Genomic DNA, 23,920 nt, shown 5'->3' with positions numbered 1-23,920 from the left:
ATGTGCAAAACTTGCTATTTCCTATAGGAGGCATTCTTCCTGGGTCTTACCATTATCTGCATATTGCCAAACCTGCCATTCCAACTCCTTTAGGGGTACAAATGGCCCAGCCTAATTTTGTAAGTATTACTCCTGAATTTCATTTTACTTTCAAATATAACACTTTATTTACAGGGGGGTTGAAATTCTTTATTCAGAATCTTCAGTATATTGTACTGGTTCATCAGAAAACCACCGTGGTAGTAGGCCCCCAAAATGGCCCCATGATTCTTGCTCTTTAGTATTCTTGCCCTTGTGTGACCCCCCTCCCACATAGTATATGGCTGACCTGTGTTGCCAGTAGGATATTGTGGAAATAACTGTGTGACTTCCAAGGCTAGGTCATGAAACATATTATAGCTCCAAATTGCACCTTCCTGGATCACTTCCTACCATGTTGTGTGGTCACTCAGGCAGTCCTTTTGAGAGGTTAATGTGGTAAAGAATTAAAGATTCCTGTACCAATCATTGGCAGTTTGCCAGTCACGTGGGGGATATAGCTGCCTTAGATGTGGATCCTCCAGCCCCAGTCAAGGCTTCAGATGACACAGCCCCAGCAGACATCTTGACTACAACTTATGAGATACCTTGAGCCAGAGTCCCCTAGCTAAGCTACACCTAATTTCTGACTCCCAAACACTGAAGTAATAAGTTTATTGTTTTAAGGCATTACGTGTTTTTTTTTAATGGACTGTTTTTTAAAGCAGGTTTAGCTTCACAGCAAAATTGAGAGGAAAGTAGTGAGATTCCCCATGGAGCCCCTACCCCCATTTACACATAACTTCTTCCGTGATCAGCACCCCTTACCGTAGTAGTAGATTTGTTGCAATGGAGGAAGTTACATTGGCACCTCATTGGCACCCAAAGTCCACAATTTACTTTAGAGTTCACTCTTGGTATACATTCTATGGGTTTAGACAAATGCATAATGACATGTATCCACCATTGCAGTATCATACAGAGTAGGTTCATAGATCTAAAATTCCTTCCTATATGCTCTGTTTATTCATCTGTCCCTCCCACAACCTCTGACAACCACTGATCTTTTCACTGTCTCTATAGTTTCAGAATGTCAAATAGTTAGAATCATACCGTATAATTTCAGATTTGCCCCTTTCACTTAGTAATATGCATTGGTTTCCTTCATGTCTTTTCGTAGATTGATAGTGAATTTCTTTTTAGTGCTGAAGAATATTACATTGTCTGGGTAGAACACAAATTTTCCATTCATCTACTGAAGGACACTTTATTGCTGAGTTTTGGGGTAACCTGTGATGCACCAATAGATAACTAACCATCTTTGTGGCAGATACATTGCTTAGGGTCTGGGATGTCCATTCAGACCGCATGGTTCTTCTGTCCTGCCTGAATTACACTGAAAGGGCCATCTAGGAGAATCAGAAGCTGGGGGGTGAGACACCCCTGGATTGAAGGTAACTGGAAAGGACACAATGTGGTTGGTCAGTTGGCAAGCTTCTTAGATTAGATTCTCTAGGAGATGGTCCCAAACTGGGTTGTCATTTGGGGGTTTCCTTTCAGATGTGTCACATTTGCTTTTTTGTCAGTGAGGCAGACACTGTAAGTTGCCTATTTTCTTATCCTGAATATTTTTGAGAGCTAATGGTCTGACCAATTTATTAAAATAAACATTTCCCAGAATTCCTTGAGAATAGGATTAGCCATATGGCCAATGAGACATAAGTAGAAGCTGTTGGAGAATTCCTCAAAGGGAGATGGACTCAAAATGGCACAGGCTATTCACTCCTCTCCTTTCTTCTTTCTGGAAATTGGAATCCCAACTCTTCCAGGTATTTCCCATGGACTCTGAACAAGTCAACAACTTCTCTGTATTTCTGGTATGATTAGGGATCACATATAAAGTAGCAATGCCTTTAAGGAACAAAACAGGTAACCAGTCAGTGGTGGATGTTATTGTTGATGATAGTTCCAGATAAATAATGAAACTTGGTTCTTGTAGGGGAAGAATAGATGCCATATATTTAAAACTTATTTCCCTTGGGCCTCTCCTAGATTCTTTTATGTATGTCCTCTATATGTGATCTGATTCCAGATTTTCTTACAAATGAAGAAAGGATCATAGGGAATAGTGTTTGTTACAGTGTCTATTGCTGCATAAGAAAACTTAGCAACATGAAACAGCCATTTGATTCTGCTCACAGGTTCTGTGGCTAAGGAATTTGGACAGGACACAGTGGAAATGGCTTGTCTCTGCCCCACATTGTCCAGAGCCTCAGATGGGAAGACTAGAAGGATTTGTTGTGACTCAGTGGTTGGATCCTCTGAAGGCTTGTACACACCTGGGCTGGGCTGACTCAGTCACAGGGAGCACTGACCAGAGCATCACACCCAGGCTGTCCTGGTCTCCTGGGCTTCCTCACAGCATGGTGGCCTCAGTGTAATTAGACTTCTTACATGATGGTTCAGGTCTCTGAGTGTAAGTGTCCTCACTGGCCAGCTGGAAGCTGCAATGCCTTTTATGACCCATCCTCAAAAGTCACATAGTGTCATCTCTCCACACCATCTATTGGAGCAGTCACAGCTAATTGGGATTCAAGGAGAGAGGACATAGAGGTCATCTCTCGATGGGAAGAGTGTCAAGGCCATACTGCACATGAGTATGTGGATATTGTTGTGGCCATCTTTGGAAAATGTAATCTGCCACCAATGACATGGGGCATTAGATAAATAAGATGAAGCCGGACGTTGTGTTCAAAGGCTGAGCACTCTGGTCATCATAGATAAATAACTGGAGCCAAGTATGAAGTTCGAGAGCTGGAAAATATTGGACTTGGTTTCAAATAGAACCAGATTCTTCAAGGACACTGTGTAATATCCTACATGCAGTGTCATTTATTTATGAACCACTGGCTCTCTCTTTGAATAAAGTCAGAGGAGGTTTTTAATAATAAAAAAAAACTTAAAAAGGTGGTTTTTTAGATAATGAGTTTTAATAAGAATGCAACTTAAATAGATTCTTTGGCTGGTGCTATGACAGTATTTGATCAGGACCCCTGACTTTAATTAACTATTTTGCCAGGTGGGCCTCCTTTTTAATTAGTACAGAAGATCTAAACAGATTTTTTTCCATTTTATTCTCCAAGAAAAAAATGTAGGATGGTTCCATGGCAATCTTTTGGGGTTGGAATTCATTTGATTAAGTAAAATTGTTGCCAAAATGGTCAGGCAGTCACCTAAATATAGCCAATTGATGGAGAATGAAGCCCATTGAACAATAGTTCACTTGAGAAACTGAATTGCTATTCCTACAATAAATGTGCAGATGAATTTTATCAGACTTTTATAGCACTCACTAATTAGAATATTTAAGTAAGAAGATACTTTAGTAATTCATGAGCTCTCTGAGAGGTAACCTGACAAAAAGAAGAAAGGGGACCCCTACATAATAAACTAATTTACAGATTCCAGTCCACATGCTTTGTTGGCTTACACACCATGGAATAAAGAAATTTGTCACAACAAATTCTGCCTTGGATACCATCAAATTTAAAATTGCGTGTTCATCATGAGAGCTGGGGACTTGATTTCTTGCACATCAAGTCTCATTACTCCTGTGTCTTCCATTTGGCATGAATTCCAGAGCCATTTTCCAACCTTTGTCAAAATCATAAAGGAACTCAAAAGGATAATTGTATTCAGGAAGAAAAGGAAAGGGAGGGGAAAAACTAGAATGAGTTTCCCCATCAAAGTCTTAAATTCAAGATCCACATTTCAAAAACAAAAAAGATCCACATTTCCTAACAATTTACTTATATACTGAAAATAAAGGAAGCAACTAGACACATCCCACAGTATTGGAAAGTATATGAAATCATCATTACCTCAAAATCCTTTCTGGGGTGGCAGGGCTGGAAGCTGCCTTAAGTCATCATTTAGTGGAGTGATTTTCTGTGAGGGTAGACAGAAACAGTCCTGGACTTCGCCGGATTTTCCTGGTCTGTCAGTAACCATGACTAGGAATGACCTAAGAAATTTAGAGAAGTCTGCTTGGCCGTACGGGAGTAATTTGTGTCTAAGAAGCCCATCTGTGGGTGACTTATCTTTAATGTCAATGCAAAATATTTCGATGCATTCCACATTCCCAGAACGGCCCCCTGGTTATGCTAACACAGTGCCAAATCTCATTAAAATGGACAAAATTACTTCCATAGTTGAGATTATCTATCTTAGCACAGCGTGGTCATTTTTTTTTTCTCTACAGTGAGGCTGCTTTCTGCATTCTTAAGCCCTCATAGCTATAATGTGTAAAAGCATACAGAGGCAACCCAAAGATTGTAATTCAATCTTTATATTAAAAAAAAATAATAAAACAAAAAACCCGCCAAACAGATACCATGACAACAAATCACTGAAAGCCATGCTGACTATATCACCCTCCTGGAGCCGGCTGACCCTGGTGGATACCTACTGCTCTGACTCTAGCCAGCAACCTGGCAGGGCTCCACAAAACCACCTTGTCAAGACACCACCAACTAAGTCTTTGTGGCCCTCTTGTTGAAGTGCTCAGCCTTGGCCAAATGGGCACTCCTAAACAGAGTCCTTGGGAGCAGAAGTGAAACCCTTTGCAAAGTCAAAAATTTTGTCTGTTACGTGTGCAGATCACAAGGTGTGCCCCTCGATACCTGGGTTCCCTTCCTTAATCCCTCAGTGTAAAGAAGGTTTAAAGAGAATGTGGAGGGGCTGAGACTTTGTGGGATTGTGGACTCTGCCCTTCAGTGAGCCCTTGGGGAAACCTGGTGCTAAATCTATGCAGGGCTCTTGCCAGCACCTCCTCTTCTGGACCCCCAGCTGCCCTACCACCAAGATGAGGGTGTGGCGCATCTCCTCAGAGACTCCCTCAACTTTCCATCAAGGCACCCCTATTGAGAAAGGGGCTTCTCACCCCTGCGGTAGAAGAGGGGCAGCTAAGCCTAAAGCTGCTGGTGCCAAACTCAAATGGCCCTTAACGTCTTTTTTTTTTTTAAATATTTTTATTTATTTCTAGGAGAGAGAGAGAGAGACAGCATGAGCAGGGGAGGGTCAGAGAGAGAGGGAGACACAGACTCTGAAACAGGCTCCAGGCTCTGAGCTGCCAGTCAGCACAGAGCCCGACGCGGGGCTCGAACCCACGAACCGCGAGATCATGACCTAAGCGAAAGTCAGTCGCTTAACCGACTAAGCCACCCAGGCGCCCCATATGGCCCTTAACATCTTATATTTAATCTTAGCAACACACATGGAAGGCACATTGTTCACTGTCGTAGCTCCATTGTGTATTTTTTTTTAATTTTTATTTTTTTGCTCCATTGTGTATTTAACTCAGAAATAGCCTTTGCTATGATGGGCTGTCCGGTAAAGTTGACCCTGTGATTTCACATGCTGCACTCTGAGAAGGTTCATTGCTCAGCCTGAGAAGTCAAGACTTGAGGAAGCACACCTGATAGAAGAAAGACTATGGGGCTATCTATGGCCAGAGAAATACTTGTGGCAGGAGCACAGGGGGAGGGGATGATCAGATAAGGAGAGGGCAGTCTACAGCAGTGGCTCAGGCATGGCCTTTTTCATACTCTGCTTGTGTCCAGACAAGCCTCACTCTTCCACACCAGACTCCTCCCTCCCTCCCTGCATCCCCACTTTCCTCCTTCCTTCTCCCTTGCTCCTTCTGCTTTGTTTTGTTTCTCTGTCCATTTGTTCATCAGAAGTCTGGTTCCTTGTCATAACACAGCCACTGTAGTTAAAAATAACTTTTTATCATGATAGAAGTGATAGTCACTTTTAAAAAATAGAAACTACAGATAGTCAAATGAACAGAAAGACAAATGCTAAAAATGACCCATTCTCTCAACCATGGAAATTGACCACTTGAACAGTTCATTAAAGTGTTGATAGAAAACAAATAGAATGATACTGTGTATGTTTATAAAAATAGAATGATACTGTGCAAGTTATAAAACACAACTTCTTATACTACTATAGCATCAAATGTACTGTGAACATATTTTCCTGATGTGAAATATAGTTTAGTAATAATTTTTGTGGGATGTGTTGCATCCCATTGTGTGGATGTACCTTTGTTTTGTTAACTGATGCCTTCCACGTTGCTCTGGAGGTAAATTTCCTGTTTGTATCCGTCCATCTCTTTGAGTGATGGACTATTTACATCTCCCTTAAGATGCCAATCCCAAACACTTTCTGAAGCTTTATCTGCCCTCTCCCAGACGCCCAAATACCCAGTTTCACACACATATGTGGGGTTGGCCCAGGGTTTACCTGACATTCTTCATCTTGTGCCTTTTCCATTGGCTGATTCCTCCCTAGGGTTTTCACGATGGGATACCCAAACACCTACCAGTTGTTTTGATTTATTTAAAAATTCAGTTAAGCCATGTGTCCTTGTTTAGACAGAATCCCCAGGTGATGTCCAGAACTAAGTAAATATTTGGAATCAGTGTAATCTAACTTGCCTTGGAGTTCTAAAATACCACACTGAAGTTCAGAGCAAAAGCTTGAATCTATATGCACTCAGGAAAACTTTATTGAATGTAACTGTGTACTGAGTTCAGAGTCTAAGGGCAAAGTGAGGTTCAGCCACCACCAAAAGAATCCATGTTTTTCCACTGAGGGTTCTCCGTTTGGTTGCCTGAGCTGGTGGGGAGCATGTCTCCAGTTGGTAGGTCAGTAGCCATTAGGGGCTGAAATACAAAAAGTGATTGTGACATGGGATTTATCGAGCGGCATCTTTCCTTTTTATCTTGGTTCATGTGGCAGTTTTAGCCGGCTTCTAGGGAGCATAAAGTCATGAATCTGCACCTTTAACAACTTACAAGCTAACAAGTAGCCTGCAGAACATGCAAGTGTACTTCCCATAAACTTGAACCTTCTTCCTGGGAATAGATGTGACCAAATATCTGAACTTGCAAGGATTCACTTTTCACTTGTTTCTTTTGCTTACATAAACTTTTAAAAAACTGAGATTATTTCTGATCACTTTTGACTAGGAGGTTTTTCTCAAATAGTTCTGTGAAAAAATTTACAAAATGAACAGTCTTAACACACCTCATAGAAGAGAATAAACCCAATTCTTTACACTAGCTGTGCGAAGTATTGAATAGTAGAGAATTGGTTGTAACCTAGCAACTGATTTTGAAATGGGGAACAATGCAATCACAGTTTAAAATATCCTGAGGGACATTTAGTCATTAAGTCCAAGTATGCAGTTTCTGACACAGGGTTAGCTTCTGTTGAGTTTAGTCAATATCTGTTACTATTATTTGCAATATGTGATAAGATGTAACCTGTCTATTATATTTGAAAACTAAATTGCTATAATAAAGTTCCCAAAGTCCAGAAATGTTTCTAATGTTGTTTTTCTGATTACCCGCCTTGTCTCCCTGCCACCTCCCCCTTCCTCCCTCCCACCCCCACCCTGCCAGGGTTCAGAAATAGTAACAGGTAATGCAAAAAATGGGACTTACTTCCGGATACACATTAACAAGTATAAAATGGTGGAAACCATCACATGCCTTTCTAAAGTGCCTTTCCCTGCCTCCAACTACATCCGCTTATTTGGCCAGCATGAGCAACTTCTCAACAACCTGTGTGCTCGGTACGATGACAAACTGATCCCAGATCTCTATAGGTAAGTTGGACATTACACTTTGCCAAGGAGAAATGCCAATATTTATAATGTCTTGTGAATGAAGGTTGTGGTTTGGGATGCACCAGAAAGCAAAATGGGAACCCATGGGAGAAGCTAGAGTGGCAGAAATTTTATTCTAATATACCAAAGAATATCTGACCACTAACATTGGCCCGAGAGTAGAGAGTCACATGGACTCTTGATGTGTCCACACATGGTCGCCATGGCCATACACAGGCCTGGATCTCAAATGCATCCAAGCACAGGCTTCATACCACACACAGGCCCAGATGAGATGATATTCGAGTCCCTTTCTTTTTTTTTTTTTAAATAATTTATTGTCAAGTTGGTGTCCATATAACACCCAGTGCTCATCCCCACAAGTGCCCTCCTCCATGCCCATCATATTCGAGTCCCTTTCAACATTGGGATGCCAAGAGTAGTCAGAAATCAAAGAGGTAGATTTGGGAACAGGATATGGAAACACTTGGTCCCGGTGGGAATTCCACAACCACAGACAGGCTCTTTGAGACCCCAGCCTTCTTCCTAGCACATGCTCAGGCAAAGGGGGAGGCTGTTAGCCTAAGATATTGTTAAAGGAATTTTGCACTGTGAGGTGGTTAGATTGGGTGATCTGTGCCTCTGTCTTTTCAAATGTGAAGATACTTTTTCATTCTGTACCTCTGAGAGGGCTAGCATTTTAGAGTAGAAAGCTACTGCTGGGTATAGTCTATTGCTTAGAAAGGTTAGGAGAACTTCTTTCTTTACAGAAAACAAGATGATGATAGAGCCAGTACCAGATACAGATGTAGAACAAAAGTCATAGAATTTCAGGGTCCTCAATACCCATGGGCATGACTGCTAGGATCAGAGGCAATCTCTCATTCATCCTAAAAATATTTTTAAATTGCAGAATACATCATACAAACAAAAACGTCTATAAAGCATGTATGTACACTTTAAGGGATAATAGTACTGGAATTCTATGTTCCTCGCACCTTTGTTAATAATTCCTTGCTTCAGGATGTTAGAAGCCCTCTCATCACACCCACTCTGTGTCCTTGGAGGTAACAACTATCCGGAGGTTTGGTTAATCATTCCCTTTCTTTCCTGTAAAGCAGGGATCAGCAAACTTTCTCTATAAAGGGCCAAATAGTAAATGTTTTCAGCTCTGTGGGCCATACAACCTCATCACAAGTACTCAGCTCTGCTGTTGTAGTGTGAAAGCAGACACAGACAAAATGTAAACAAATGGATGTGGCTGTGACTCAATGAAACTTCATACCAAAGCAAGCACCAACCCTTGTTTTAAAGGTGTACCACACATATATGATTTCCTAAATAATACATTAGTTTTGCTTGCTTTTGAATCGATTCCGTGGCCAACTAGAAAAAATCAACCCTCCATGTAGCACCATTTCTGAGATTTCTGAGGCCTTATTCATGTGATGTATGGAGCTGGAGTCCATTTGTTTTCCCAAGGTAGAACACTCCGTTACACAACTGTCCAGTTCATTCATCTGTTTGATTGATATTTAAATTGTTCCCAGATTGGTGCCATTACAAATAATGCTGTGGGCATTTTGGGCACACCTCATGTGCTACAATTTCTCCTGGGTGTACTAGATGGTGCTGAAATTTTGCGCAACGTAGTTATATCTACTTAAACTCCCTCCAGCAGTATATGAGAATACCTCCACAGCCTTGTCAATCTGTGGCACTGTTAGACTTTAAAATGTGGGCTTCGTGGGGTACCTGGGTGGCTTAGTCGGTTAAGTGTCCGACTTTCGCTTAGGTCATGATCTCGCTGTTTGTGGGTTCGAGCCCCGCATCGGGCTCTGTGCTGACTGCCAGCTCAGAGCCTGGAGCCTGTTTCAGTCTGTGACTCCCTCTCTCTCTGACCCTCCCCTGCTCACGCTGTCTCTCTCTCTCCTAGAAATAAATAAAAATATTTTAAAAAATAAATAAATAAAATGTGGCCTTCGTGAGACACCTGAGTGGCTCGGTTGTATTAGGTATCTAACTCTTGGTTTCAGTTCAGATCATGATCTCAGGGTCATTGAGTTCAAACCCCATGTCAGGCTCTGCACTGACAGCATCAGGCCTGGAATTTTCTCTCTCCCTCTCTCTGCCCCTCCCGCACTCACCTGTGTTCTCTCTCTTAAAGTAAATAGATCAACTTAAAAAAAATGAAATGTGGCCTTTGTGGGGCACCTGGGTGGCTCAGTCAGTTAGGCATCCAACTATTGATCTCAGCTCAAGTAACAATCTCATTTGGTGGCATCAAGCTCTGAATTGGGCTCTGTGCTGACTACATGGAGGCTACTTAGGATTCTCTCTCTTCATCTCTGTCTGCCCCTCCCACACTTGCACATGCTTATGCACTCTCTCTCAAAATAAATAAAAATAAAATAAATAAAATAAAATAAAATGTGGCCTTTGTGATTGGGTGAAAACGTATCCTCCTGTGGTTTTAATTTCCCTGCCCTGTTTGGTAATACAACTCAGTACCTTTTCATTTGTTCATAGTCCACTCATGATAGTTTCTGGGAAGTGCCTGTTTGTGACGTTTGTCCATTTTTCTTTTGGTTTGTCTTTTTACTCATCCACAGGAGTTATATATATTCTCTGGATACAAACTCAGTTATGTATTTTTAACATTTTGAGGCTTGTCTTTTCACTTCATGGTGTCAATTAACAGAATTAAAATTAAATTAAATTCTTAATTTTAATGTAATCTGTTCATCTTCTTCAGAGTGTCTTGGATATTTTTGTCCCTTTGCTCTTCCAATAGTTTTATAGTAAACTTGTGAAGCTTGATTTGATAGGAAATGTATTGAGCCTTAGATCAATTTGGTGAGAAGTGACATCTTTGATATTAAGCCCATATGTTAAATTATAACATAGTATAGGTCTTGATTTATTTAGGTCTCTTTAACATCTTTCAATTAGGATTTAAAAATTTCTCCATGATGGCTTTCTTAATTTTTGTTTGATATAATCCAAACTGCTTTGTATTTTTTGTTTCTGTTGTAAAGAATCGTTTTCTTCTTGATTACTGCTATATGGTGCATAGAAATATAGTTTTGTATGATTTTTCTTCTGAAAATTGGCTAAACTCCCTTATTTATTCAAATAATGTCTATATATCATTTTAGATTTTCCACATAGAAAAATTATATTATCTGCAAATAATGACAGTTTGTTTCTTCCTTTCCAATCTTTGTAACTTTTGTTTCTTTTTCTTACTACAGTGACTAAGCTTTGCAGTAAAAGGTAGGACAGAAGTAGGCACCTTTGCCTCATTCTTAATCTTAAAGGGAGTGTGTTCAATATTAAGTGTATGACATTTGCCATGCATATATTTGTGGATGCCCTTTATCCAGATAAGAAAGTTTTCTTTGGTGGGGAGCACCTGGATGACTCAGTAGGTTAAGTGTCTGACTCTTGATCTCAGGGTCAGGTCTTGATCTCAGGGTCATGAGTTCAAGCCCCACATTGGGCTCTGCACTAGCCATTGGAGCCTACTTTAAAAAAAAAAAAGTTTCTTTTTATTACTGTCTTGCTAAGCATTTTTATCATGCTTGAATTTTTATTGTTTTTCCTGAAACTTTTTGTGTCTGAGGATATCTTCCTATATGCTTCCATTTTTATTAACTTTTTAATGTTTTATTTATTTCTGAGAGAGAGAGAGAGAGAGAGAGACAATGTGAGCAGGGAAGGGTCAGAGAGAGAGGCAGACACAGAATCTGAAACAGGCTCCAGGCTCTGAGCTGGCTGTCAGCACACAGCCCAATGCGGGGCTCGAACTCACAAACTATGAGATCATGACCTGAGCCAAGGTCGGATGCTTAACCGACTGAGCCACCCAGGTGCCCCTATATGCTTCTAATTATAAATTATATTTTGGTATAATATGAAATTTAGTAAAGTATCAAATTTCTTTATATATTTTTTAATGTTTATTTTTAGACAGAAAGAGAGCACACAAGCAGAGAGAGGCAGGGAGAATCCCAAGTAGGCTTGGTACTGTCAGCCCAGAGCTTGATGCGGGGCTCAGTCTCATGAACCATGAGATCATGACCTGAGCCGAAGTCAGGAGTCTGATGCCCAGCCAACAGAGCCACCCAACTGAGCCACCCAGGCTCCCCTAAAATATCAAGTTTTTTAATCATAGGCTTTCCCTCAAATCTGTGTAGACTTAACTCCAATATTTATTTAAAATAAAGAAGAATACAAGTGTTTAGAAAATGAACACATTTGTTCCTTAGCTTGTGCATAGGATTTTATTGTTGCTTTAACTTTACCCAAAATATCTGAATTAGAAGGGAATCAGTTGATTATTAAAGAACATTTTTACTTGTTGGGGATCAATATGTTAAAGGTCTTTTCTGAAAAGAAAATGTTTTCACGTTTGACCAAATTCAAAAGCCCTGAGCCCAAAAGCCCTGGGAAGAAGGTGGTGGTTGAAACAGAAAGACTTTGTAAGCCTGGGACCACTAGTTGGGGCACAGCTGTTAACTGATGATAGTAATAATTTTAAAAGTTAATTTGATTTGCAAAGAGTGAGTATTTGGGATGGCAAATGAGACAGCACTAGAACGTGCCATGTCGAGATGTGCCAGTTGACATCTGTAAGAAGGAAGCAAGGTGGGCAGGAAGATGGTTGCTGATCATGTGTGAGTGTGGTGTATCAAGGGCATCGTCGTGCCTCGTCAGTCACTCCCATATGTGTGTTAGCATGTACGTGCAGCTGCGGCCACATTCTTTTCAATAGCCATGAAACGCTGCCAGGCCCCGGTGCTAATTCTTGGCCCACCGCTGCCTGCCCTGTCTGTTGTCAGACAGACTGGCAAGGCTATTTGCAAGCAGGCAGGGCAAATGGTTTAGCTTATTTTGGCCGCAGTATGATTACCAATTGTTTCCCTGACCTCGACAGCATCAGCAATATCTCTTGTTCTGATCCAGGCCAGTTTCTGTCTACCACATCTGGGGACACCATCCTCCGTGCCCAGGGGTGGCGGGGTATGGGGGGAGCTGACCATCAACCAGCCACTCCATCCTCTGCAAGACAGACATGATGTCAAGAACCTTGGATTCAAAGAAACCCTCAGGATCCTTTCTTCCACTTCCCCCTCATCAAGGACCAAGACAGAGCAGGCACTGGTGATGCCAGTGTGAATGGTGGCAGCCACAGGGCCAGATTGCTATAGCAGTCGAGGCCTCACGAGCAGTGACTCTGGCTGCCTGTGGAGGGGCTTGCTTGGAGCGACTTGGAGGCATGTGGTGCTGGCTGAGCAGTCAGCCACTATGGTACACAGTTGGACCGCTGCCAGAGGACAGCAGTGCAGTTGTGGGTCTGGGGCCCAGGCTCGCGTGGATTCCACCTATGTTTTATTCTTCGTTTTCAGCTCGGAGTGCCAGTACAAACCATTAACAATGAAGAGAACAAACCCACCACCAGCGACTCTGTGTGTGTATGTGAGTGTGCCTGTTTGCGTGTGTAAGACAGAGATAAAAATTCATCAGTAAGTTGGTTTACTATTTGGAAAAAGAATGGAGCTCATTTCAGCATTTAAAGTCATTTAACATATGTGTGACTAGAATGCACACTTCCCCTTAGGAGCACTTGTGTCCTGCAGCTTCACATGTGCAAGCTTACAGACGCCTATCACAGACTTGGTCGCCTGCCGCCGAGTCCCATGGCGGTGTTTAGAATGAGCAGCCCTGTCCACCCTGCTGATACTGTTCCTCCCTCGGGACACAGCTTCCATGAGGGTGGTGAGCAGTCACAAATTGGGGACCCGGGATGGAGGGGAAAGGCAAGGCTGAGGCTGCTTCTCCAGAAGTCTTTGCTGCGGGGCTCTAACCAGGCATGTCCTGTGCCTTCTTTCTTAACTCTGCCTCATCTTCATTTACCCTGCTTCCGGATGGCCCTGCAAAAACAGGGTCTTGCCTACCGAATCGCTCCCCCGCCCCCAGCATTAATTAACAGCCTGTAGCATCCTTTTTCCTCACGGCGTGAATAGGTCTTGCCCTAGCTTCTTTGTGTGAGCCCATCAGATGCTCGCAAACCTTGATTAAATCACCTCTTTTCACATCTTAACATGCTCTGCTCTCAAAGACTGCCCTCACATGGCCCTCTCCTCGCCGCCCGCCACACTTCCCCGAACACTCGAATGGCCTATTTTTAGTGGGTAAGTGCCGCTGTGCACAATATTCTAAATGGGATTTGAGCAAGCCCTTTAAAAGGCTGCCATTACCTTTTGAACTATGAAGCTCCAGAACTTACTCCCTCAGGAAAGCTGCCTTGTGCAGTCTCTGTCCTCAGAGCTGTAAGGCAGGATGCTGGCAACATGCATTGTCTCCTGATTCACTTATTAGACTCCAATTAGAGTCATTTAATCCTGACTTAAATGTTTTTCTGCCCCTCCGTAGTCAGTGGCCTCGTGCTGTGTCCAGTAGAAAGTCACACACTAAATTCTAGGTGCCCATTTTTCCAGGTTTATCAAAATTCCTTGAAATATGATGACTGCCCACTCCTGTTTGTCAATTTCTTCTTTCTGTGTACCTAAGAATTGCTGGATAATCGTTCTTCCAAAATGCAAACTTCCCTGTTAGCCATTTACCAAGTCACCCACCTGCCTTTCTGTAGGCTGCTTAACGTGTTCCTGCTTGTCTGTTTCATTTCGGCGAGTGGCAGTTCCATTTGATACCCTTATAAATACAATTCTTTTTTCAGATGATTTGCTGAAATCAAAGTCCGTTCTCTTCACTTTGCTTCCAGGTCATTTAATTAGTCTTTTTCTCCACCCTCTTAAAGTAAGCGATTTCAAACAGGCATGCTCACATGCTCTGTCTAGGGCTCCTCACCGGTCATTCCCCGCCCCTCTTCTAACAGGCAGCTTCCTGCCCAGTGCTGGTTCTCATATGATCACACAGCCTGTGAAGCTGAACCCACATTCTGAACATCCCTTATTACTGAGATAGTCAGTCTTAGATTTGGAAGTATAGGCCAATGTGGGGACTAAATTCCATGTAACGCAGTATGTGTCCATTTTCATTTGTAATATTGCTCTGATTAAGAGACTAGTTTTTCTTTTTCCTAGTATATACCACTTCCCTCCTTCCCACTCTGACATTTGTGTAGAACTAACTCTTCCTGGGATGAATGGGGAGATCGGTTTGAACCATCCTAAAATAGCCAGCACATATCCCTTCACATATGCATGTCAGAAATTATAATCTGGAAGAAAAATAAACCCATCCATTAACATAGTTAAGAATGAATGTTAAGAAATGAACATCATAGAGCTTTGTGTAAAGTATGGGGCTTTTTTTTTGTTTTTGAAGTACAACTGGCGTACAATATCCTGTTTGTTTTAGGAGTACATCATAGTGATTCGATATTTCTATACATTATGAAATCATCCCCACGGTAAGTCTAATTACCGTCTGTCAACATACAAAGTTATAACAATATTATTGACTTATTCTCCATGTTGTATATTACATCCCCATGACTTCCATTGTATATATGTATGTAACACATATTTATCCATTCATCTATGGATGGACATGGGCTGCTTCTATATGCTGCACTAAATGTAAGGGTGTATATATCTTTTCAAGTTATTTTTATCTTCTTTGGGTTAATACCCAATAGTGGAGTCACTGGATCATATGATAATTCTATTTTTAATTTCTTGAGGAACCCCTATACTGATTCCCACAGTGGCCACACCAGCCTGCATACCCACCAACAGTACCTGAGGGTTCCTTTTTCTCCACATCCTTGCCAACACTTTGTTATTATTTGACTGTTTAAAACCTGTTTATTTATTTATTGTGAGAGAGAGAAGGAAAGTGGGAGAGAGAGAATCCCAAGGAGGCTCTGTGCTGCCGTGTGGCCCAATCCCATGAAACATGAGATCATGACCTGAGCTGAAATCAAAAGTCAGACACCCAACCAACTGAGCCACCCGGTGGCCCTATTTCTTGACTTTTTTATTGTATCCATTCTGACAGGTGTGAAGTGGTATATCCTTGTGGTTTTGATTTGCATTTCCCTGATGATGAGTGATATTGAGTATTTTTTCATGTCTATTGGCCATCTGTAAAAATGTCTGTTCATGTTCTCTGCCCATATTTTAATTGGATTTTTTTGGTGTTGAGTTGTATAAATTCTTTATAGATTTTGGATATTGATCCCTTGTCAGGTATCTCATTTGCAGATATCTTCCCCCATTCAGTAGGTTGCCTTTTTATTTTGGTGATGTTTAGTTTTTTATTGTTTCCTTCACTGTACAAAAGTTTTTTATTTTGCTGTAGTTTAATTTTGCTTTTGTTTCCCTTGGCAAAGGAGACATATCTAGAAAAATGTTTCTACAGCTGATGTCAAATCGATTACTGCCTATGTTTTCTTCTAGGAATTTTATGGTGACAGGTCTTAAATTTAAGTCTTTACTCCATCTTGAATTTATTTTTGTGTATGGTGTAAGAAAGTGGTCCAGTTTCATTCTTTTGCATGTAGCTGTCCACTTTCCCTACATCATTTGTTTAAGAGACTGTCTTTTTCCTGTTGTGTATTCTTGCCTTCACTGTCATAAATTAATTGGCCCTAAAAGGATGGCTTTATTTCTGGGCTGTTATTCTGTTTTATTGGTCTATGTGTCTATTTTTGTGCAGTGCCATACCAGTTTGGCTACTACAGCTTTGTAGTAGATCTTGAAATCTGGGATTATTATACCTTCAGTTTTCTTCTTTTTCAAGATTGCTTTGGCTATTTGGGATCTTTTTTGGTTCCATACAAATTTTAGGATTCTTCTAGTTCTGTAAAAAATGTTGTTGGTGTTTTGATAGGGATTGCATTAAATTTGTAGATTGCTTTGGGTAGTATGAACATTTTAACAATATTTGTTGTCCCAATTCGTGAGCATAGATATCTTTCCATTTGTTCGTGTCCTCTTCAGTATCTTTCATCAGCATTTTCAGAGCACAGGTCTTTCACCTCCTAGGTATTTTACTATTTTGGGTGCAATTATAAATGGGATTGTTATTGGAATTGTTAAAATAAATACATTTCAGAAATCATGTTTTCACTCTACTGAACCATGAGAAGAAACTGGCCTGCCTTCCTGAATTTTTTATGGCAAACTAACCATTGCAAAAAAGATGTTTTGAAGCCAACTGGCCAGCATGGAGCCATCACACATGAAACATTCTCATTCCTTTCCTCCTAAGCCTGGATCTTTTTATGTTTCTTTTTAAGGATTATTTTGTACATATTTGTTTACTTTTTAGTATTTTCCATTACAAAACCAACACATGCTTATCATAGAAAATTTAGAGGAGTGCCTAGGTGGCTCATTTGTTACTCTTGACTTCTGTTCAAGTCATGGTTCCATAGTTCATGAGTTTGAGTCCTGCGTTGGGCTCTGCACTGACAGTGCAGAGCCTATATGGGATTCTGTTTCTCCCTCTCTCTCTGCCCCTCCCCTGCTCATATGCTCTCTCTCCCAAAATAAATAAATAAAGTTAAAATAAAATTTAAAAATCCAAAAAAAGAAAATTTAGAAAAATATCTTAAAAGCTAAATAGAATACAAAACCAATACCTAATCCCACTGCCTAGAGCACATTTTAGATGATGAAGCTATTTGAGATGAGGAGAGCTGAAGGATAACTACTCTTTGCTTCTAGAGTTAAGACGTGCACCACCTCATGGACAGTATAACTTTCCTCTCTTGGAACGACCTTAATTGCAGACCAGCACACTCACCTCAGAAATGAGAAACCCACAGTGGCAGGGCTTGCCATGGGTCACAACCAAGACATTGGCATCAATAACACTGAAACTACAGTCCCTTGACTCTTGGACTCCCTTTATACAGGGACCAGAAGAATACGTTTTCCATTGTGCAGTGGCATCCTTTAGGGAAAGCACTTGCATGGAACACAATAATTTTTCTTCTCTGACAAAATAGTGCAGGAGATGCCTGAGATAATTCATGTGTATAGGAAGAAAATATTAGAACCTCTATTCATTTTTTGTGTTTTTTTTTTAATAGAGAGGAATCAGACTTTATTAGTATTTGGAGCACAGATACCGACTGGTATCCTCTTGGGCCAGATGAAAGACAGATGTGTGCCCTACACAGTCTCAACACAGCCAGAACTGCAGGGAGATGTCAGGCATAGAGGTAGTAATCAACCTTATTAGTGAACTTTGGAATGGACTGTGGCTTTTGTGTATCTGGTTCTGTGGATTTACAGATACTATATGGTTTTAACTAAACCAACCTTCACAAAATGGACACGATCATGTAAAAGAATTCCTCCAAAGAAACCACAGGTTGAAAATCCTGGTAAAGCATGCATGACTGAACCAGGAAATAGCAAAGTCAATGTCTCCTATTCCTCAGACAGGCTCTTTGCCAGCCTCATTAAGAGTATGTACAATGATTAATCTATCAGAGTTCAGTTGCAGGCAACAGAATCCTCTGACTAGTTCAGACAGGAAGCAAGGCACTGCTAGTTGTTTATAAAAATTCCTTAAATGGGCTGGAGAAGCCTTTAATCTGACTTCCAGGAAAATTTTAGAAAATGACTTTGTATACCTGGCTGACCTCTGCCACAGTGAGGACTAGCTCTGTGACCACACCTTTTCTGCCACAGCCCACACCAGCAAAATGGGTACCCTAAGTCCGGCCTTTTCCCTGCCTATATGACTCTGCTACAGCTAATGTGAAACAATACCATTTCCAGAGTTGGCAGGAAAACCAAGGGAAATAGTGGAAGCAGGGTCTCCACCTTACGGTGTTCACATCCACCTTGAAGTCTTGCATGAAGGTGTCTCTTTGGAGGAAGCTTGATCCCACATACAAATGAGACTCTAGACCCAGTCCCATGTAGAACCCACATTTCCACTGTTTGGGAAACATAGCCTTTTGCTTTTCTGCCTGTGATATTTTAGGTAAGTCATGTTACAAAGGGTCTGAAATGCAGCTGGCTTAGCTAGTCTGCAATATCTCTCATAACTAGCTAATCAAACTTACCAGAAGTCTGTCCCCCAAATTGCAAAGCTATCAAGAAGACCACCTAAAATGTGAGTTTATGCCCCAGAGATGCCTGAGTGGCTCAGTTGGTTAATGTCCAACTTCTGCTCAAGTCATGATGTCACAGTTTATGGGTTCGAGTCCTACATCGGGCTCTGTGCTGACATCGTGGAGCCTGGAGCCTGCTTCAAGTTCTGTGTCTCCCTCTTTCTCTTTGCCCCTCTCCTGCTCACACTTGGTCTCAAAAATAAACAAACATTAAAAAATAAAAATAAATAAAATTTTTAAAATTGGGGTTTATGCCAATATCAATGAGGATGAACTTTGCCCTAATTATATACAGATCAATAAACCCTTATCCAAAATCCTAGGAGCAGATGTTGTGGCATCCTTTTTTTTTTAAGTCTATACTCAAATAAAACGTAAAAAAATAGAGAAAAAATTATTCAGAAAGTAGTTTTACTCTCTCACTTGAAACAAAAACTGCACAAAATGTAAAAAACAAAACAAAACATGAAATAAAAGATACTGAATATAAGGCAATGAAAGACAGTGAACTCTGAGAGACTGGAAGCACATAAAGTACATCCTGCATTTCATCCATTTGCTGCCTTGAGAGAGTTTGGTGGTCTAGGCAAACAGGTGGAACCCAGTGAACCCTGCATTAAGGAATGGAGCTGTGAGTCTGGAATGGGAGGGGGGCAAGTCCACTGGAGTTCTCAGTACAGGATCCTGGGGAGGAGAGAGCTGCAGAGAGACCACCATGGAGATCTGCAGAAGGCCTCCCTTGAGAATCCAGTCAAGTACTCAGCAGTGCTTCCAGATGAAGAAACCACCCAAAGTCCAGAAAGAACCACTCAAAAGGATTAAAGGTCACAGTGCCTGTTCCCACAAGCCAGCTTGGAGAAGCTCCAGATTCATGGGGCAGCAGGGGCAGCAGGTGGAGTACATAATGATAGTCTCTGCCCAGGAGTGAGAAAAACCAACAGGCATCCGAAGAAGTGGGAAAATACAACCTGTTGTGAAGGGGAAAACTAATCAATTGAAACCAACCCAGAACTGATACAAATGTCAAAATTAGCAGACAAGCATATTAAAAGTTACCATAGTTGCATTCCATGTGTTCAAAAAGTTAAGTAGAGATGTAGAAGGTATCTGTAAAACCCAATCAAATTTCTAGAAATGAAAACCATGATGTCTGAGATGAACAACACTGGATGGGATTAATGAAGATTAGACTTTGCTGAAGAAGAGTAGTGAGCTTGAATACATAACAGTTGAAACTATCCAAAATGATATGCAAAGAGAAAATGAGAATTCAAAACAATGAACAGTGTCAGTGAGCTATAGGACAACTTCAAATGCCTGAAGACTTGACTATTTTTTTCAAATTTGATAAAAACTATAAAGTCACAAATCAAAGAAGCTCAATGAATCTCAGGAATGAAAAACATTACACCAAGGTATGTCACAGACACATTTGCTCAAAACAATGATGAAAGTCTTAAAAGCAAAAAGAGAAAACAGGAATAAAAATAAGAATAACAACAGATTCCTCATCAGAATCAATGCAAGTGAGAAGTGAGTGGAGTAACACCTTTAAAGTACTGGATATTTTTTTCATGTTTTAGAACACATTTATTACATATTATATAACATCTCCAACCTAATACATGGCTAACCACCCCCCCTCATATTATAAAGACCACTATATCCACCCCCACCTACCATCTCTGAATCATTCTCTAATTTTGCCCTGTTTAACTTCTCTGTTGGTCTCTCCCAGTTGATAACCCCACTATGACCCCAGGGTTGTAGATTGAATGATAACCCCCTAGAATTCATATGTTGCAGCCCTAATCCCCTGTGACTATCTGGAGACGGGGTCTTCAAGAGGTAATTAAGGTTAAATGAGATCATAAGGGTGCGGCCCTTATTTGGTAGGACTGTGGCCTTAGAAGATGAGGAAAAGAGAGGTCTCTCTCTGGCTCTCTCTCCTTTATGTGAGGACACAGTGAAAAGACAACCAGCCATCTATAAGCCAGAAGGAGAAGCCTTGCCAGAAACCAACAACCATCAAAACCTGGAAACCATGGCACCCGGATCTTGGACTTCCAGCCTCCAGAACTGTGAGAAATACATTTGTGTTGTTTAATACCAGTCTGCGGTATTTTGTTATGACAGCCTGGGCAAACTGAGACAGGTTTACAGCCCAAGTTCAGTGCTGCATTGTCTCCTCACAGTTCAGTGGGCTGCCATGCACTCAGGCATAGGATTTTGCTGTTTCCAACGGCTACTGGCCACACTCTACCCTGGGCACTGCTGATCAGCCACCTTGGTAATGACCTCCATGTCACCCATTCCTCGGTTCAGCCCCTGCTCCTGACATTAGACCAGCTTCAGGTTCCTTACTGGGGCATAAAGGGACTCTCCTGGTTCTTGCCAGTGGTGCTAACATGCAAAAGGAGAGTGCGCATTTCAGAAAATACACCTGGAATTTGGGGGTGGGAGGTCCCTTTGGACCTTGCCCTTGCCCACCAGTGCTGCTGCGCCTTCCACCCCACTCCATTCCTCTATTTCCCTTACCTGTGAAAGGGAGCTCCTAACTGCTTCTGGGGTCACTGCGAAGGCCTCACGAGGCGATAAACAGGAAATAGGCAGCTCAGAGCCTGCCCTGGAGGACATACTCCACAGAAAGGTCACGGGGACGTGCTGCCCTGGGGTCATGCTGCTGCAGGCCCTGTGCACCCCCAGACCTGGCTGTGTGCGTGCTGCCGCCGGTCGTCCCGGCACCCGCTCAGGACAACTCTGCTGAGCGGCAGATGGCAGAGCCCCAGCGTGGCCCCAGCCACTTTCCCTTCCCTCTACAGACACTCTTTGTCACCCTCCCAGCAAACTTCAAGCTGTGTTTTGTGACTTATTATTCCCTCTATCTGGTAATTTGGGGAGAAGAGAGCACCAAATGCCACCAACGATGCCCCCGCAGCTGCTAATAGGAGCCGCTGTTTGGATCCCACGGCACTGTCTTGGCCCCAGCGGCTCCGACAGCTGCCGGAGCACTGTCTGCCAGGCCAGGCTACGTGCTGCCGGCTCTGAGGGCAGAATAGAGCCCAGCACAGTCACGCTGGGATCCCGGAGGCTCGCAGCATTAATAATCTATAGTTCAATCATTAGGAGCAAATCCAAGTGAAATAGGAAAATATATACCACACTGGAGGCTGCGAGGCTGCTGGGAGGTGGCTTCTCTGCTCTGTGGCAGGCTTAATGATTAGTTCCCAGCCACTAGCAGCCCCAGCTGACAAGCGGCGCCTGCAAGCTGTAGGCTTCCTGCACGTGATAATTGAACAAAGCTAGGATTCATTCAGGATATTAACACAGACTCTCCACCAGGGATCTGCTGGGCTTGCCAGGCCCCCGAATTGAACCCTCTACAGTGCACCCTAGAAGGGTGTTCATTCGGTCAATTATTGCCCTCTGGACAGATCTGCAAGTGGATCTTTCCAGATGCAGGGTCCTGGCAAGGATTTAATATATAAACTAATATAACTCCACCCTGATTTCTCCAATTACGTACAGGCCCGAAGCGCTAACCTAGGCCTTTATTGCAACAGGTCAGCCCGTGGCACTTTAAGTAGAAAGATACTTGCAGTGGAAAAACGTTTTTTATTTCAGGGCTTAAAAAACAACAACATTTATTTCAAGTTGTTAGTGGATAAAAGGTTTTTAAAAAGGCTTTGTTGATATTCTTCCTGGTCATAATCATTGGTCAGAAACCTCTGTCCGCACATGACGGAAGCCCAGCTCAGACGAGCAAAATCCTAGAAGAGAGCAGGACGTCAGGCAGAATTACACTGGGGGAAGGGCTGTTGGCACCAAAGCCAAGGCCTCCCAGAGCCAGGATTTGAAACCCCATCAGAATTCGGTGTCCTGTCCCTGTGTGTTGGTTTCCTTCTCTCAGACTGGCATCCCCCTAGGGCTAAAGTCACCAGAAGCTCTAGGCTCATGCACCTCATAGCTTGGTATTTAGAGAGTAGAAGCCTCTCTTTCCTAGTGCCGCTTTGAAACATTCCTGAAGAAGAACTCAGAATGTCTTGCTCCTAAAATGAGCCCATCCATTCAGACCGTCAGCATAGAACGACCCCGAGGCACACGACCTTAGGCTCTCCCGGCCTCATGAGTTCCCCTGGGCCACAGACCATAGGATCTGGCTTCCCAAGCGACTGTCAAAGAAGCTGCATGACGCAAGGCAGAAGTGCAGGGATCTAATTCTCTGTGGAGAGTAGGGAGCCAGAAAACGATAAATCCCCGTTCCCTGCCTCTGATAGATTATCCCAGGACCCAGTATCTCCATGTATCTCATCCAGAGACCTCCTGCACATCGGAGTAGGTGCACATAGTGCATAATTCTGCATTGCTCTCCATCTTTCAGGACTTCCATTCCTTTCCTTTTACTCTGACTGCTTTTGGATTATACCTCCCAAATAAAACATTAACACTTAATCCTTGCCCAAGGCTCTGTTTCCTTGGGAGGACAGGGAACATCGTTAACAAAAATATCATTAACAAAAAATGATTAAACTCATGAATGCAGCTTTTAAAAATTATTATTATGCCAAACACCCCCAAATCCATGGGAACAAATAACTCAGGCTGATGTAGAGGCAGTTTTCAATAAACTTATCTGAGAATTAGGATTCCATTAGGTTCACTTTGGATCAAAGTTTGGTGAATAGTCTGGCCGTTCATGAATGTATTGAAAAAGAATTTAGGGGCTCTGGTTGAATATGGAAGACTGAACATACAAGTTTACCTGTTCTTCCTCCTGAAGCCCCCATAAAATGAGAACAAACAGGAAAATAAATTTACAAATCTACCCATAAGGAGAAATAAAACTGGAGAGGAGATGCCAGTGGATGAGAGATGACAACTTATTTTGCGAACCTTGCTGGAGCAGAGCAGAGAGAGCTGCAACTTAAGTGCCTATAGAAGGAACCCTGGGAGACACAAATGATGACAGAAGGCTGGGATGAGACACAGAACTGAAAACAAGGCATATTTATTTATTTACTTATTTACATCCAAGTTAGCTAGCATATAGTGCAACAATGATTTCAGGAGTAGATTCCTTAATGTCCCTTAGCCCATGCCCCGCCACAACCCCTCCAGCA

The 23,920-nt window shown here is 42.0% G+C and overlaps 1 protein-coding gene across 1 annotated transcript in view; it reads left to right on the top strand.

Moving 5' to 3' along the window:
* Positions 1 to 23,920, top strand: part of CFAP61 (cilia and flagella associated protein 61) — a 273,021-nt gene that overhangs the window by 217,339 nt on the left and 31,762 nt on the right. Inside the window, exons 23-24 of the mRNA XM_077750174.1 lie at positions 28 to 119; positions 7,491 to 7,696. Coding sequence (XP_077606300.1) covers positions 28 to 119; positions 7,491 to 7,696 — 298 coding nt within the window. The remainder of the gene's footprint in view (positions 1 to 27; positions 120 to 7,490; positions 7,697 to 23,920) is intronic.

The sequence above is a fragment of the Crocuta crocuta genome, unplaced genomic scaffold, assembly GCF_008692635.1.
Source record: "Crocuta crocuta isolate KB4526 unplaced genomic scaffold, BGI_CrCroc_1.0 scaffold209, whole genome shotgun sequence".
NCBI classification, from domain to species: domain Eukaryota; kingdom Metazoa; phylum Chordata; class Mammalia; order Carnivora; family Hyaenidae; genus Crocuta; species Crocuta crocuta.
Note: the sequence above shows the minus strand (reverse complement) of the source record. Positions and strands in the feature narration are given on the sequence as shown.